Source organism: Neoarius graeffei, chromosome 14 (assembly GCF_027579695.1).
Source record: "Neoarius graeffei isolate fNeoGra1 chromosome 14, fNeoGra1.pri, whole genome shotgun sequence".
NCBI classification, from domain to species: Eukaryota; Metazoa; Chordata; class Actinopteri; order Siluriformes; family Ariidae; genus Neoarius; species Neoarius graeffei.
In genome coordinates, this window is record NC_083582.1 from 12,091,174 (window position 1) to 12,106,277 (window position 15,104).

The following is a 15,104-nucleotide window of genomic DNA, read 5'->3' on the forward strand; positions in this document are numbered from 1 at the left end:
TGATATTAAAATACAGTATGCATAAACATCTGAATGTAACTTTAAACACAACGAAGCATGAAGTTGCATTTTTTTCCTTCATGCATCAGTGAGTGAGTATAGAAACATTCTGCCATTTTAGTTTCATATATAATGCGCTATACTTGTACACTATGTGTGAGTGTGATGGAGGGCGCGTTCTGTGTGAACATGCAATATATCGCAATATGTAGTGTGTGTGTGTGTGTGTGTGCTACTTGTGTAAATACTGTAATATAAGACATAAGCACAAACTAGTTGCAATCCATGTGTCCAAGAGTATTCAAACGTCATGAGATAAAACACCAAATGTAACGATGCAGGTCAGTGTTTAAAGACTGCCAGCTTTTATTTTGAACGAAGACCTGTACGTGTTCATTTCACTACTTTTACTGTTTGCAGGCGCTGGAAATATTCAGGAGGCTGCGTTTTAGAGCCTGCCTCTCTCTCTCTCTCTCTCTCTGTCTGTCTGTCTGTCTGTCTCTCAGGGTACGAGTGATGATTGATAACTGATTCGATTAGTTTTATCTACATTCACAGGCACGCTGTCACACAGACAAAATCCAGTCCACACTCACTCTCTCTCACACACACACACACACACACAAAAGAGAAAAGAAAAACAAAAAAAATGAATCGGAAACAAACTGAACTTGTCCATTCCTTTATTAATACATCAGTAAATTCATACAAACCTGAGCCATAAAAGCCAAAAAGATTAACATGGAAATAAATAAAAAATATATATTCAGGGATGAAATTTGTTGTAATATTAGAGCACCTTTAGATCCAGCTGCGGTTATTAAGTTGTACAGCTCGTCCAATGAAAATTACTCAAACGAAGGTTAATCAGGAATTAAATCAGTTTTAATTTTATTGTACTGAAGTCCTTTGAAACTCGAGAGGAAACGATATAAACCCTGGTCATGTGATCTAAAGCTGATGGTTTAAAGTGTTCGTATTTATGGTGTGTTTGAGCTGTAAATGTAATTTGAATTCAGCAGTAAAGACGATTTAGGGATGAATGGATATAAAGGAGCAGAACAGAGGCTGAGCGCAGTTTGGTCACTGTGATGATAAACCGGGTTCGAGGTCGAGTTTAGTGGAAACACTGCCAGCAGATTTCCATCCATACTCCAGCTTTATCTCCACACACACAAACACACTCCCCTCCCATATACGGCTTCTGGAATATTGTGTATACAGAGTGTGTAATGTTCTGTACTCTCCATGTACCTGATTGATTCTTTACATACAGCACACACTACACATACACAGTCTCTAATTCTTCCTCTTCTACTTCGTCTTCTTCTCCTTTAATGGACTATAGTTAAACAAGCAGCATTACTGAACTGTTTATACTCCATTTATACTGTAACTTTACAAAAAGCCTCATTCACAGTCAAATAACATGCAGTAATAAAAATAAACGACTTGTTTACAGTAAAATCACCACCATACAGTACTCTCAATTTAAAAATGACCACAAGTTAAAAATAATTAAGGACGGCCTTACAGTAAATTACCATCAGTAAACAATTAAAGGACTGATTTATAGTAAAGTGCGTATTATTAATATAAAAAGTAAAGGATTTATTTACAGTAAATGTCCATATAAAAGTACTTTACAGCAAAGTATTATTTGTAGTGTAAATAATTCCCTTATTTTTTTTTTCATTTAAGTCTAAAAATGGTTTGCACTGAATCATCATTAATCAAGAAAAAAATAATGAAGGACTGTTTTATAATAAAGTACCAAAAATTATATTGTAAATGATTTAAAAAAAAAAGAATGTAACTTTAAAAAAAGCCCTTTATTTTTAATTAATTTAAATGACCATTAATTAAAAATGAGTGAATTAATAAATATAATCTGAATAAATCAAAGTACTTATTTACAGTCTACCATCAATTACAATTAAAAAAAAAACAATTACAGGACCAATTTTCCATGACGCATCATTAGTAATAATAATAAAGAATAAATTAAAGGATGCGTTTTCAGTACACTGTCATTAATTAAAAAAAAAAAAAAAAATGAAAGGACTAATTCACAGTAGAGAATGAATGAATCCTTTCCTTTTTTATGAAATGTTTTCATTTCAGTGCAGCACTGATGAGAGCTGTGGAGAACTGCCGTGCCCTGGATGCTAAATGTGCAGTCGAATGAATCTGTTTGGGTTTTTGGTGTATGATTGGTGTAACACTGCCACCGGCCTCTGATGGCTGAATCCCAGTTACTGTGCACATCACGGTTCAGAGACTTACTGTGTTAACCGCGCTGTTGTTTGTGCACTACAGCATGACGGATATGAGGTCGCTTGTGTTTTTATGCATGTCTTTATGTTTATGATGGATTTAGTCTCAGGTTTGGGCCAAAATATTAACATTGTTCACTTCCTCCCTGATTTAAACTCCTCGTTAAATCTTAATGTGACAAGTTACATGTTTTAACACTTCTGATATTAAAAGTGGATGTTTATGGTTTTCTCGCGCTCATGTGCTGCACGTCTCGTGCTCTGCTCTGACTGAACGCCGATCTCCACAGAGCACAATTCCATTTACACTCTGTAATTGTATATGATTTATGATGTGTATACTGTATACATATGCACGCATTTACAGGTATCTGTATATAAACATTAACACTTCTGTATATTATTAGCTATAATCTAATGTCAGTGTATGAAACGCACAGCTCTAACCTCATGAACGCTAACACATGATAAGCTAGGAATCGCTGCATTGTAGGAAATGTATTCCATACCATTGCGACATTTGATTGTAAATGAATAATGTATAATTATACAGAAGCTTTATGATGTGTGGGTGGCGCAGGACTGTGTGCAAACAAAAACACACACCTGACTGAGACCTGAGAGAAAAACGACATCCGTTTTTTCAGATTAAATTCACTTCCATCTTGCTTTAAGACGAGCCGCAGTGTGATACGTGAGAGTTAGATATTTTATTTCTGTATTAATTAAAAGGCTGAAATAAATAAATACGACAACATATATGGTTTGTGGTGTTTTTGCGAATGTCTTCTTTTGTCAAAGTGAAAGTAGACAAACTAGCAGTTTATAATAAAAACGGTAATAAATCTGCAGCTCAGCACTGGCTGGAAGATCCAGGTGCGGTGTGGTGTGGTCTGAAATGCTTTTCTGCTCAACACGCATGTAAAGAGTGACCATTCTCCTGGCTCCTTCACAGCCTGACCATTCTTCCACCCGAGTTTCCTCTGAGTCTAATGTTGGATGTTAACCTGAACTGAACCTTTGCACTGTAACTGCATGATTCCATACAATGCAATTGTGTTTTCACTTACCGAATCTCTCATTGACCTTAAACTCTGGAATTGTGGTCCAGAAAACATCAGGAACACTTTATAGCTGGGTTTAATTAGCCAGATTAAATGCACAGTAAATTTGGGGATATTTGGAGTTTAAGTAAGCAGAATTCATGCTTAAAAAATGAGTGCTGCGGAGCTGCTTAAAAGAAATAATGTATGACATCATATAAAAGGGGTGTGGTCAACTTCAGATATAGAACATTACTATAATTTTACATATTTATAAACAGAAATATTGAATGTTACTTCAACCTGACATTTACTTAATCTGTTCATACCGGATTTTAAAAAAGGTTTTAAATGTAGAAAAATTGTTTTAATAGTTATAAAATAATAATATGACTAAGACTTTTTTATGATATACACTCATGGTATCTGAAACTGTGCTTTATAGAAGAATAAGATAAATATGGTGTAATGGTTTAATTCCCTTCACTGCTCTATTCACACTTGTGCACTCAATACAGTAGTGCTTGAAAGTTTGTGAACCCTTTAGAATTTTCTATATTTCTGAATAAATATGGCTGAAAACATCATCAGATTTTCACACAAGTCCTAAAAGTAGATAAAGAGAACCCAATTAAACAAATGAGACAAAAATATTATATTTGGTCATTTATTCATTGCGGAAAATGATCCAATATTACATAGCTGTGAGTGGCAAAAGTATGTGAACCTTTGCTTTCAGTATCTGGTGTGACCCCCTTGTGCAGCAATACTGTAACTGCAACTAAACATTTCTGGTAACTGTTGATCGTGAATTTCCCCAATGTGGGATGAATAAAGTGAATCTAATCAGTCCTGTACACTGGCTTGGAGGTTAGCCCGTTCCTCCGTACAGAACAGTTTCAACTCTGGGATGTTGGTGGGTTTCCTCACATGAACTGCTCGCTTCAGGTCCTTCCACAACATTTCAGTTGGATTAAGGTCAGGACTTTGACTTGGCCATTCCAAAACATTAACTTTATTCTTCTTTAACCATTCTTTGGTAGAACGACTTGTGTGCTTAGGGTCGTTGTCTTGCTGCATGACCCACCTTCTCTTGAGATTCAGTTCATGGACAGATGTCCTGACATTTTCCTTTAGAATTCGCTGGTATAATTCAGAATTCATTGTTCCATCAATGATGGCAAGCCGTCCTGGCCTAGATGCAGCAAAACAGGCCCAGACCATGATACTACCACCACCATGTTTCACAGATGGGATAAGGTTCTTATGCTGGAATGCAGTGTTTTCCTTTCTCCAAACAATGCATTTAAACCAACAAGTTCTATTTTGGTCTCATCTGTCCACAAAACATTTTTCCAGTAGCCTGCTGGCTTGTCCACATGATCTTTAGCAAACTGCAGATGAGCAACAATGTTCTTTTTGGAGAACAGTGGCTTTCTCCTTACAACCCTGCCATGCACACCATTGTTGTTCAGTGTTCTCCTGGACTGATGAACATTAGCCAATGTGAGAGAGGCCTTCAGTTGCTTAGAAGTTACCCTGGATCCTTTGTGACCTCGCTGACTATTACACGCCTTGCTCTTGGAGTGATCTTTGTTGGTCGACCACTCCTGGGGAGGGTAACAATGGTCTTGAATTTCCTCCATTTGTACACAATCTGTCTGACTGTGGATTGGAAGCATCAACAACGCTTTTTCTGAGTTCCTCAGAAATCTCCTTTGTTCGTGCCATGATACACTTCCACAAACATGTTGTGAAGATCAGACTTTGATAGATCCCTGTTCCTTGAAAATGCCTGACTCTAATTTCACCTTCAAATTAACTGCTAATCCTAGAGGTTCACATACTTTTGCCACTCACAGATGTATTATTGGATCATTTTCCTCAATAAATAAACCAAGTAGAATATTTTTGTCTCATTTGTTTAACTGGGTTCTCTTTACCTACTTTTAGGACTTGTGTGAAAATCTGATGATGTTTTAGGTCCTATTTATGCAGAAATATAGAAAATTCTAAAGGGTTCACAAACTTTCAAGCACCACTGTAGTATGTTAAAATAGTGTTCTTTTGTCTATAGTATTAATTTTGTAATACTGTTTAGTACATTAGTGCTGAATGCAGTGTAACTTGAATTCTGGAGAGTTTTCAAACCCCTCAGCTAGAAACACGGCCCTGAAATCTGATCCTGCTGAAACTGATCCTGCTTTAAACTTCAAAAACAGAGGAAACACAAAACACACACTTTTATTACGTCCACAGAATGAACAGAAACTGATTTAAACGCTGAATCCGCCATTTTCCTGCCTGCGCACAACTTTATACAGCACCCCATGGTGTGTGTGTGTGTGTTCCTGCTGCAGAGCGTCCACGTTTACACATAAAGGGGGGCTCTGGGCGGTTCGAGTTGCCAGATTGTTAAAATCCCCGAATTAAAATTTCACCCTCATTGTGATTCATCTCTCTCTCTCATCTCATTATCTCTAGTCGCTTTATCCTGTTCTACAGGGTCGCAGGCAAGCTGGAGCCTATCCCAGCTGACTACGGGCGAAAGGTGGGGTACACCCTGGACAAGTCGCCAGGTTATCGCAGGGCTGACACACAGCGACAATGGTTAGTGGTTAGCGCTGTCGCCTCACAGCAAGAAGGTCCGGGTTTGAGCCCTGTGGCCAGCGAGGGCCTTTCTGTGTGGAGTTTGCATGTTCTCCCCGTGTCTGCGTGGGTTTCCTCCGGGTGCTCCGGTATCCCCCACAGTCCAAAGACATGCAGGTTAGGTTAACTGGTGACTCTAAATTGACCGTAGGTGTGAATGTGAGTGTGAATGGTTGTCTGTGTCTATGTGTCAGCCCTGCGATGACCTGGTGACTTGTCCAGGGTGTACCCCGCCTTTCGCCCGTAGTCAGCTGGGATAGGCTCCAGCTTGCCTGCGACCCTGTAGAACAGGATAAAGTGGCTATAGATAATGAATGAGATGAATTATCTGCCTCAGGCTCAGTGAACAATAACCTCAACTTCATCTTGGTCATTATTCACCGATATTCACTTCACCTTCGGCAAATAATTTTTAAATGTGGGTTTTTTCAGCAGTGAGAAACCTGGACAGACTAAAGGACTAAAAATGCTGCTGCATCACCCTCTCTTTCTCTCTCAAATAGGGTTGAAGCCAGGGTTAACGGTGCATTCTGTGTGTTTGGGAAGTCAGGATTTCCAAATCCCCAGTTAGAAATATCAATTGGAACGCCCCCTGATTCTGGATTCCAGACTCGGAATGTCAGAGGAGCCTAACCAAACCCAACCACGAAATCCAACATGGCTGCTCCACATATCAGAGTGAAAGCTGTAGTAATATACTGTTTATTAGCATTTCTGTCTTCTTTATGTCTCATTAAATCAGCCCAACACACACAGTACTGTCCGACTTCTGTGGTAGTGGAATTTATGCTGCGTTCCATTTGTATTGCTATAAGCAGTTAGTCAATCTCAGAAATTAACAACAAAAATCTTTTTCACAAGTAAATCTCACATACTAATTATCATTAATGATATGCAAGTAATTCAGAGTGGACTTTTCCTTTACTTCAGTGGTTCTAGAACTTTCAACAAACCACCTCCAATGGACATTATAAAATTTGATTTTTTTTTAGCATTTTATCAGACATCATTAAGACGTGTAATTACAAACCTTGCAAACATGAACTTAATTTTCAGTCCATGTGAAGATGTGTCTGTTGTTCCCAGAAGCGGATCCAGGAAAATAGGAATGGGAGGGGGCGTCAACCCAGTAAAGCTGGGGACCCAGGGGCTGCCAGAGGGCCCCGAAAGCTCTGCAGGTTTTAAATGCCCGGAAATGCATTTTGAGCTGTCAGAGACATGTTGGAAATGAAATCTCTTAAAGAAAATTACCATATCAAAAATGTGTTTTAAAAGTAGGAACTTTCGAATCCATTTTATTAGTCACTGAAAATGATATTGTCAGAGTTGCAGGTATATGCATAGAACATAATTACAACTGATATATGGTAATATTTATGAAAGTTGCATTGTCATAATGCATTACCACATGACACACTACAGTGTAGTACACTGACCACAAAACACCTCATATCAGTAAATTATTACTATTTTAGCAACTGCAATCTGAGCTCCTGCTCAGGACATTCAATGTACACATCAGACAGTGAATATACCCAGGGAAACTGAGGGAATGGAAGTGGCCACTTAAGACAGACCTTAATACTGGTATAACTATAAACAAATACTGCAAGAGTTGCATGTCTATAATACAAAGTCAGTAACTGCAATCTGAGCTCCCAAAATGGCACGTGTACCATGTCCATACACAGGGTATAGTGAGTACAGGGATACCCTATTAATGAATATGAGCAGTAGCCAGACAGCCGACACATGTGCATATGCAGTATGCTTGCTGCAGCGTCTCATCATTTTGGCTTGTGAATATGCGTGTTAACGATACCATGAACATAAAAGGATGGCACACACCCTTTACATGTAATTGACAGTGCAGTCTGGGAATACAGTATGTTATGTCGATGCACGAAGTTCCTGCGCCCTGTTGCTTTTCACTGCATTCGTGTCAAGCGTGAAAAAAACCTAAACTAGGACCTACTATCCATCCATCCATAACCGCTTATCCTGTGCAGGGTCGAGGGCAAGCTGGAGTCTATCCCAGCTGACTATGGGAAAGAGGCAGAGTACACCCTGGACAAGTCACCAAATCATTGCAGGGCTGACACATAGAGACAAACAACCATTCACACTCACACCTACGGTTAATTTAGACCCACCAATTAGCTTAACCTGCATGTCTGACGGATTACCTTAACTTCTGTGCAGACGTGGTTTCCCCCGCTAAGACTGTACAGTGTTACCCTAATAACAAGCCATGGGTAACACAAGAAGTCAAAGCTGTCCTCAACAGGAAGAAGGCCGCCTTCAGGAGCAGGGATAGGGAGGCAATGAAAGCAGCACAGCAGGAGGTAAAACACTGCATGAGGGAAGCTAAGGACAGCTACAGGAGAAAGGTGGAGCAGAAGCTGAAGGAGAACAGCATGAGGGAGGTCTGGGAAGGTGTGAAGACCATCACAGGCCACAATACAAAGACCAGAGTCATTGAGGGTACAGTGGAGAGGGTGAATGAGTTGAATGACTTTTTCCAATCGGTTCAACCAGCCCACGTCCCCCCCACCCTCTCCCTCACTGCAGCCATCTCTCCTTCCCTCAACACACCTCCCCCCAGTCATCACAGCAGCCCCCTCCTCCCCCACCTCAACACAGACTCCTCCATGCATTACTGCAGACCAGGTCAGAGGTCAACTGAGGAAGCTTCACCCCAGGAAAGCAGCAGGCCCGGACAAGCTGTGTCCCTGACTACTGAAGACCTGTGCTGCTGAACTGGGTGAACCACTCCAATGCATCTTCAACCTCAGCCTGCAGCTGGGGAGAGTGCCAACCCTCTGGAAGACATCATGTATCGTTCCAGTTCCCAAAAAGAATCGGCCCAGTGATTCTTCCGACCAGTGGCACTCACTTCACATCTGATGAAGATGTTGGAACGGCTCTTCCTCAGCCTCCTCAAATCCCAGGTACAACATGCCCAGGACTGTCTGCAGTTTGCGTACTGGGCAGGTGTTGGTGTGGATGCCATCCTCTACCTGCTACACTGAGCCCACTTGCATCTGGATAAGGGAAATGGCACAGTGAGGATCCTCTTCTTGGACTTCGAGTGCCTTCAACACCATCCAGCCCCTATTGCTTCAGGACAAATTGAACAGGATGCGGGTGGACCCCTGCCTGGTCACCTGGATCTCCAGCTACCTCACTGACAGGCCGCAGTACATCAGGCTGAAGGACATCACGTCTGACACTGTGATTAGCAGCACCGGAGCACCCCAGTACACGGTGCTGGCCCCTCTTCACCCTGTACATCGCAGACTTCTGCTACAACTCGGAGCTGTGTCACATTCAGAAGTTTGCCGATGACACAGCCATCGTTGGGTGCATCAGTGATGACAGAGAGGAGGAGTATAGGAGCCTGGTGAGGGACTTTGCTGTGTGGTGCAACATGAACCATCTGCAGCTCAACACCTCGAAGACCAAGGAGCTGGTCATTGACTTTGGGAGGTCCAGACCAAGGTCACGACCAGTTCTGCTCGAGGGAGTCGAGGTGGAGGCTGTGGATTCCTACAAGTACCTCGGGCTGTGGCTGGACAGCAAGCTGGACTGGACTTGCAACACCAAACACTTATACAGGAAGGGACAGAGCAGGCTATACTTCCTTAGGAGGCTGCGGTCCTTTAACGTCTGCAGGAAACTCCTGTGGATGTTCTATCAGTCTGTGGTCGCCAGTGTCCTGTTTTACATTGTGGTGTGCTGGGGGGGCAGCACATCCAAGAAGGACACATCCAGGCTGGACAAACTGATCAGGCGGGCCGGCTCTGTGGTCGGCATGAAGCTGGACTCTCTGGTGATGGTGGCAGAGAAGAGGTCTATGGACAAACATCATGGACGATGCCAGTCACCCTCTGCACACCGTCATCAGCAACCAGAGGAGCCTGTTCAGTGACAGAATGCTCCTTCCCAAGTGCAGGACGAACAGACTTAAAAACTCCTTTGTCCCTCATGCCATCAGACTGTACAACTCCTCTCTGGGGGGGAGGAGGGGTAACAGGAGGACAGAGGATAGAAGGAGCAGTAGCCTAGCCTAACAATAAGCAATACCAGACAATGTGCAATATAAAGTGCAATATCTCTCCTGCTGCCCCCCCTTCCCCATATCTTATTTTTTTATATTTGTATATGTAAATAATTTATTTAAATTTATCTAGAAGTTCTCTATTTCTTTTCTTTGTTTATCTGTAATGATGCTGCTGGAATCTTAATTTCCCTGAGGGAACGTGCCCAAAGGGATCAATAAAGTTTTATCTAATCTAATCTTTGGACTGTGGGGGAAACTGGAGCACCTGGAGGAAACCGCACAGACACGGGAAGAACATGCAAACTCCATACAGAAAGGCCCCTGTCAGTCACTGGGCTTGAACCCAGAACCTTCTTACTGTGAGGTGACCATGCCGCCGGACCTACTATTAAATGTAAATTTATACCATAAACTCTTCAGCTCAATCCCACATAATGATTTATTTTGTTTATTTTTTTAAAACCTTATTAATTAAAAAATGGCAGGCATATCTTGGTATCTGCAATACAATCAAGTCACAATTCCAAGTAGATATGTACTAAAACTGGGCGGCATGGTGGTGTAATGCTGTCGCCTCACAGCAAGAAGGTCCTGGATTAGAGCCCAGCAGCTGGCGAGGGCCTTTCTGTGTGGAGTTTGCATGTTCTCCCTGTGTCTGCATGGGTTTCCTCCGGGTGCTCCGGTTTCCCCCACAGTCCAAAGACATGCAGGTTAGGCTAATTGGTGGCTCTAAATTGTGCGTAGGTGTGAATGTGGGTGTGAATGGTTATTTGTCTCTGTGTGTCAGCCCTGCGATAACCTGGTGACTTGTCCAGGGTGTACCCCGCCTTTCGCCCATAGTCAGCTGGGATAGGCTCCAGCTTGCTTGTGACCCTGTAGAACAGGATAACCGGCTACAGATAATGAATGGATGGATGTACTAAAACTATTTTTTTTGGGGGGGGGGGTTTCTGGGTGCCAAGTGTGCTCCCCCCCCCCCCCCCCCAAAAAAAAAAAAATCCACACCAGGTTCCACTGAGTCACTCGATATTGTTGAGGAGGAAGATGGATGGAGAAATTTGTCCATTTTTATCTGAGCACCTAAACTGGTCTCAGGACAGAGGAATAAATCAACATGTTTAATTGATCTAGACTCCATCCATCCATTATCTGTAGCCGCTTATCCTGTCCTACAGAGTTGCAGGCAAGCTGGAGCCTATCCCAGCTGACTATGGGCGAGAGGCGGGGTACACCCTGGACAAGTCGCCAGGTCATCACAGGGCTGACACATAGACACACACAACCATTCACACTCACATTCTCACAATTTAGAGCCACCAATTAGCCTAACCTGCATGCCTTTCGGGGAAACTGGAGCATCCGGAGGAAACCCGAAGAGCATGCAAACTCCATACAGAAAGGCTGTCGCTGGGCTTGAACCCAGGACCTTCTTGCTGTGAGGCGACAGTGCTCACCACTACACCACCACACAGAATCTGTCTTTATTGGGAATGTGATGCTCATAGGCGGCACGGTGGTGTAGTGGTTAGCACTGTCGCCTCACAACAAGAAGGTCTGGGTTCGAGCCCCGTGGCCGGCGAGGACCTTTCTGTGCGGAGTTTGCATGTTCTCCCCATGTCTGCGTGGGTTTCCTCCGGGTGCTCCGGTTTCCCCCACAGTCCAAAGACATGCAGGTTAGATTAACTGTTGACTCTAAATTGACCGTAGGTGTGAATGTGAGTGTGAATCTGTGTCTATGTGTCAGCCCTGTGATGACCTGGCGACTTGTCCAGGGTGTACCCCGCCTTTCCCCCGTCGTCAGCTGGGATAGGCTCCAGCTTGCCTGCGACCCTGTAGAACAGGATAAAGCGGCTAGAGATAATGGGATGGGTGATGCTCATAATATTACTTTGTGAAATGCATGAAAAAAAGGAGCTTGTGATAACCAATCAGGAGGCAGTAAAATTGCGTCACGACCCCAATTTCATCCAAGAGGGACTGCTTTTAAAAGGGGGATTTTGTATCTGGCAACCATGCTGGAGGAAAAATCTCTGCTTGCTCACTGCTTTTTCCCTCGTCCATAGACACGCTGGACAGATGTGCAGTGCGACTTGAGGACTTGGTGTGTGTGTGTATTAACCCGGTTCTTCCCTCCGTGATGTCGCGCTCGAGACTGATCGTGGGTGCGGTGCTCGCGCTGTGGGCGTGCGGCTCGTGCAGCCCCAGCCCGGTGGAGGACGTGCTCGTGGACTCGTACTCCCGGCCGAAGCGCTGCATCAGGGAGGTGAAGAGAGGAGATCTGGTGCGGTATCACTACAACGCCACGTTTGCTGACGGCAGGCAGTTTGACTCCAGGTACCTGGGATTCTTTTACACTAATGCACACCTGCACGCGCAGCAGATCACCAGTATGGGCTGTGTTTATTCAGTGGCCTGAGGGACTTGTGCTGCATGTAAACGTGTCATTTCCTGTCTTCCTGAGTCCACAGTCAGGATGCTGTGGCCTGCAATGCAATGCAACCTCATCTGTGTGTTTGTGAAGAAGAACCCAACAGTTCCTGCACGGGTTCCGGTTCCTGCAGGAGCTTAACGCCTCATTTCTTCATTTAAAAAAAAAAAAAAATCAAGTTGTGTATAAAGATGTCTTTTCATGGCCAAACCAAACCAAGCTGAAGGGCTTCAGATGCCTGTGGGTGGCTTCTCAGCTATTTCCAGGCACATTTCTGTAATCTTCAAAGGCCAAATTAGTTGCTAATTACACTACAAATTGAATACAAGAAAAACATGCTTAAAGTGCCATTCCACCATTGGATGTATTCTTTGGCATAAAATACAATATATTTTATGACAACATGACTAGACAGAGAAATCTTTTAGCTTCAAAATGATATATCAAACACAATTTTTTGACAACGACAAGTATATTAATTTTGCGACCAAAGTCACCTCCCCTTTTAATTTCCGCGCGTGATGTCATCGGCAGGTTCCCCTTCTTGTGTACCACGTGTCGGTCTATTTTTAGACCAGGAAACCCCCAAAGTGAGAGAGTCATTTCTCCTCGTATATGGGGGCCAAAAAAATTGCGAAAAATTGAGTTAATCTTTCAGTTAGCTAGATTTATTGGTATTAGCTAGATTTATGGCGGCACGGTGGTGTAGTAGTTAGCGCTGTCGCCTCACAGCAAGAAGGTCCTGGGTTCGAGCCCCGTGGCCGGCGAGGGCCTTTCTGTGCGGAGTTTGCATGTTCTCCCCGTGTCCGCGTGGGTTTCCTCCGGGTGCTCCGGTTTCCCCCACAGTCCAAAGACATGCAGGTTAGGTTAACTGGTGACTCTAAATTGAGCGTAGGTGTGAATGTGAGTGTGAATGGTTGTCTGTGTCTATGTGTCAGCCCTGTGATGACCTGGCGACTTGTCCAGGGTGTACCCCGCCTTTCGCCCATAGTCAGCTGGGATAGGCTCCAGCTTGCCTGCGACCCTGTAGAAGGATAAAGCGGCTAGAGATGAGATGAGCTAGATTTATTGGTATTATTTTTATCGCGTTCTATCCGCCATTGCTGATAATATGTGCCATGTCACACGTCACGTGGTACACAAGAAGGGGAACCTGCCGATGACATCATGCGCAGAAATTAAAAGGGGAGGTGACTTTGGTCGCAAAATTAATATACTTGTCGTTGTCAAAAAATTATGTTTGATATATCATTTTGAAGCTAAAAGATTTCTCTATCTAGTGATACCATTTATATATGTTGTCAAAATATATTGTATTTTATGCCAAAGAATACATCCAATGGTGGAATGGCACTTTAACAAGAAAACAGTAGCACACACAGATCAGTTCCATCCATTATCTCAGGTCGCAGGCAAGCTGGAGCCTATCCCAGCTGACTTTGGGCAAGAGGCAGGGAACACTCTAGACAAGTCACCAGATCATTGCAGGGCTGACACGTAGAGACACACAACCATTCACACCTACGATCAATTTAGAGCCACCAGTTAACCTAACCTGCATGTCTTTGGACTGTGGGGGAAACCGGAGCACCCAGAAGAAACCCATACGGCAGGGGTGGGCAATTATTTTTTCCATGGGGCCACATGAGAAACAGAAAATTTTATGGAGGGCCGGACCAAAAGGCTGAACTAAATTCTGCATAATATTAATTGTATTTCTTTATATAAAGCAATAAATAACATTGTTTTTACAAGCTGCTAAGACTGGTAAGAGTATGGAAGAAACGAGGTTGCCTTACAAAAAATGTCATTTATTCAATCAGATTTCCCAAAACAATGGTTAACAAAATGTGAACGTTTGTACCATTTTTTTTCAGGCACATTCACCCCAAAACACAAAGACATCACAATATTGTCTTTCTACTCCAAATATCAAGCAAGATACATCATATTATAATAATGATGCCCACATTTGTAGTCTAATCACCTCATTTGGTGTTTTTCAGTTTTTTATTTGTTCAGTGAGAGAAATCTAGTCTCTGTTGGTCTTTAACGAGTGCATCAGAGTCAGGTTGAATGTCTGAGGTGGAGATGCGAAGCACAGCTGACAGATGATCAGTCGATTCGGTGTAGGTATCAGATCTACAGATCGGCTCGGGCGCCTGCTGGTGACGTCACACTATGTGATTGGCTGGACCGTTTGAAGGATGACGTGCAAGTTTGTGGTTGGTCTGGACAAATTACGGAAATAGTTATCGCGGGATTAGGTTTCGTGGGATTTCATGTCATGTTCATGTCGCGCGCATTGCGTTTTTGTTGAACACAACTTCAAAATAAAAGCAATGCACATTCAGTCCATGCACGAGGTAAAATTAGAAAATACGTTTATTTTGTAATTTCTGATTAACCTTACACGGGCCGGTCAGAATGAACCAAAGGGCCGGATGCGGCCCGCAAAATGCCCAGGTCTGCCATGCGGACACGGGGAGAACATGCAAACTCCACCCAGAAAGGCCCTTGCCAGCCACTGGGCTTGAACCCAGGACCTTCTTGCTGTGAGGGGGGGGGTGTTAGACCAAAATTTTTTTCTGTCCCCTCCAAAATATGGAGATGATCTATCCAAGTATGGAAATACCAATATTAGG

The 15,104-nt window shown here is 43.1% G+C and overlaps 1 protein-coding gene across 1 annotated transcript in view; it reads left to right on the plus strand.

Moving 5' to 3' along the window:
• The first annotated feature begins 12,027 nt into the window (after positions 1-12,027).
• The window catches only part of fkbp10b (FKBP prolyl isomerase 10b), a 70,744-nt gene continuing 67,667 nt past the window's right edge, over positions 12,028-15,104 (plus strand). The window contains exon 1 of the mRNA XM_060939288.1: positions 12,028-12,365. Within this exon, the coding sequence (XP_060795271.1) occupies positions 12,169-12,365 (197 nt within the window). The 5' untranslated portion in view covers positions 12,028-12,168. The remainder of the gene's footprint in view (positions 12,366-15,104) is intronic.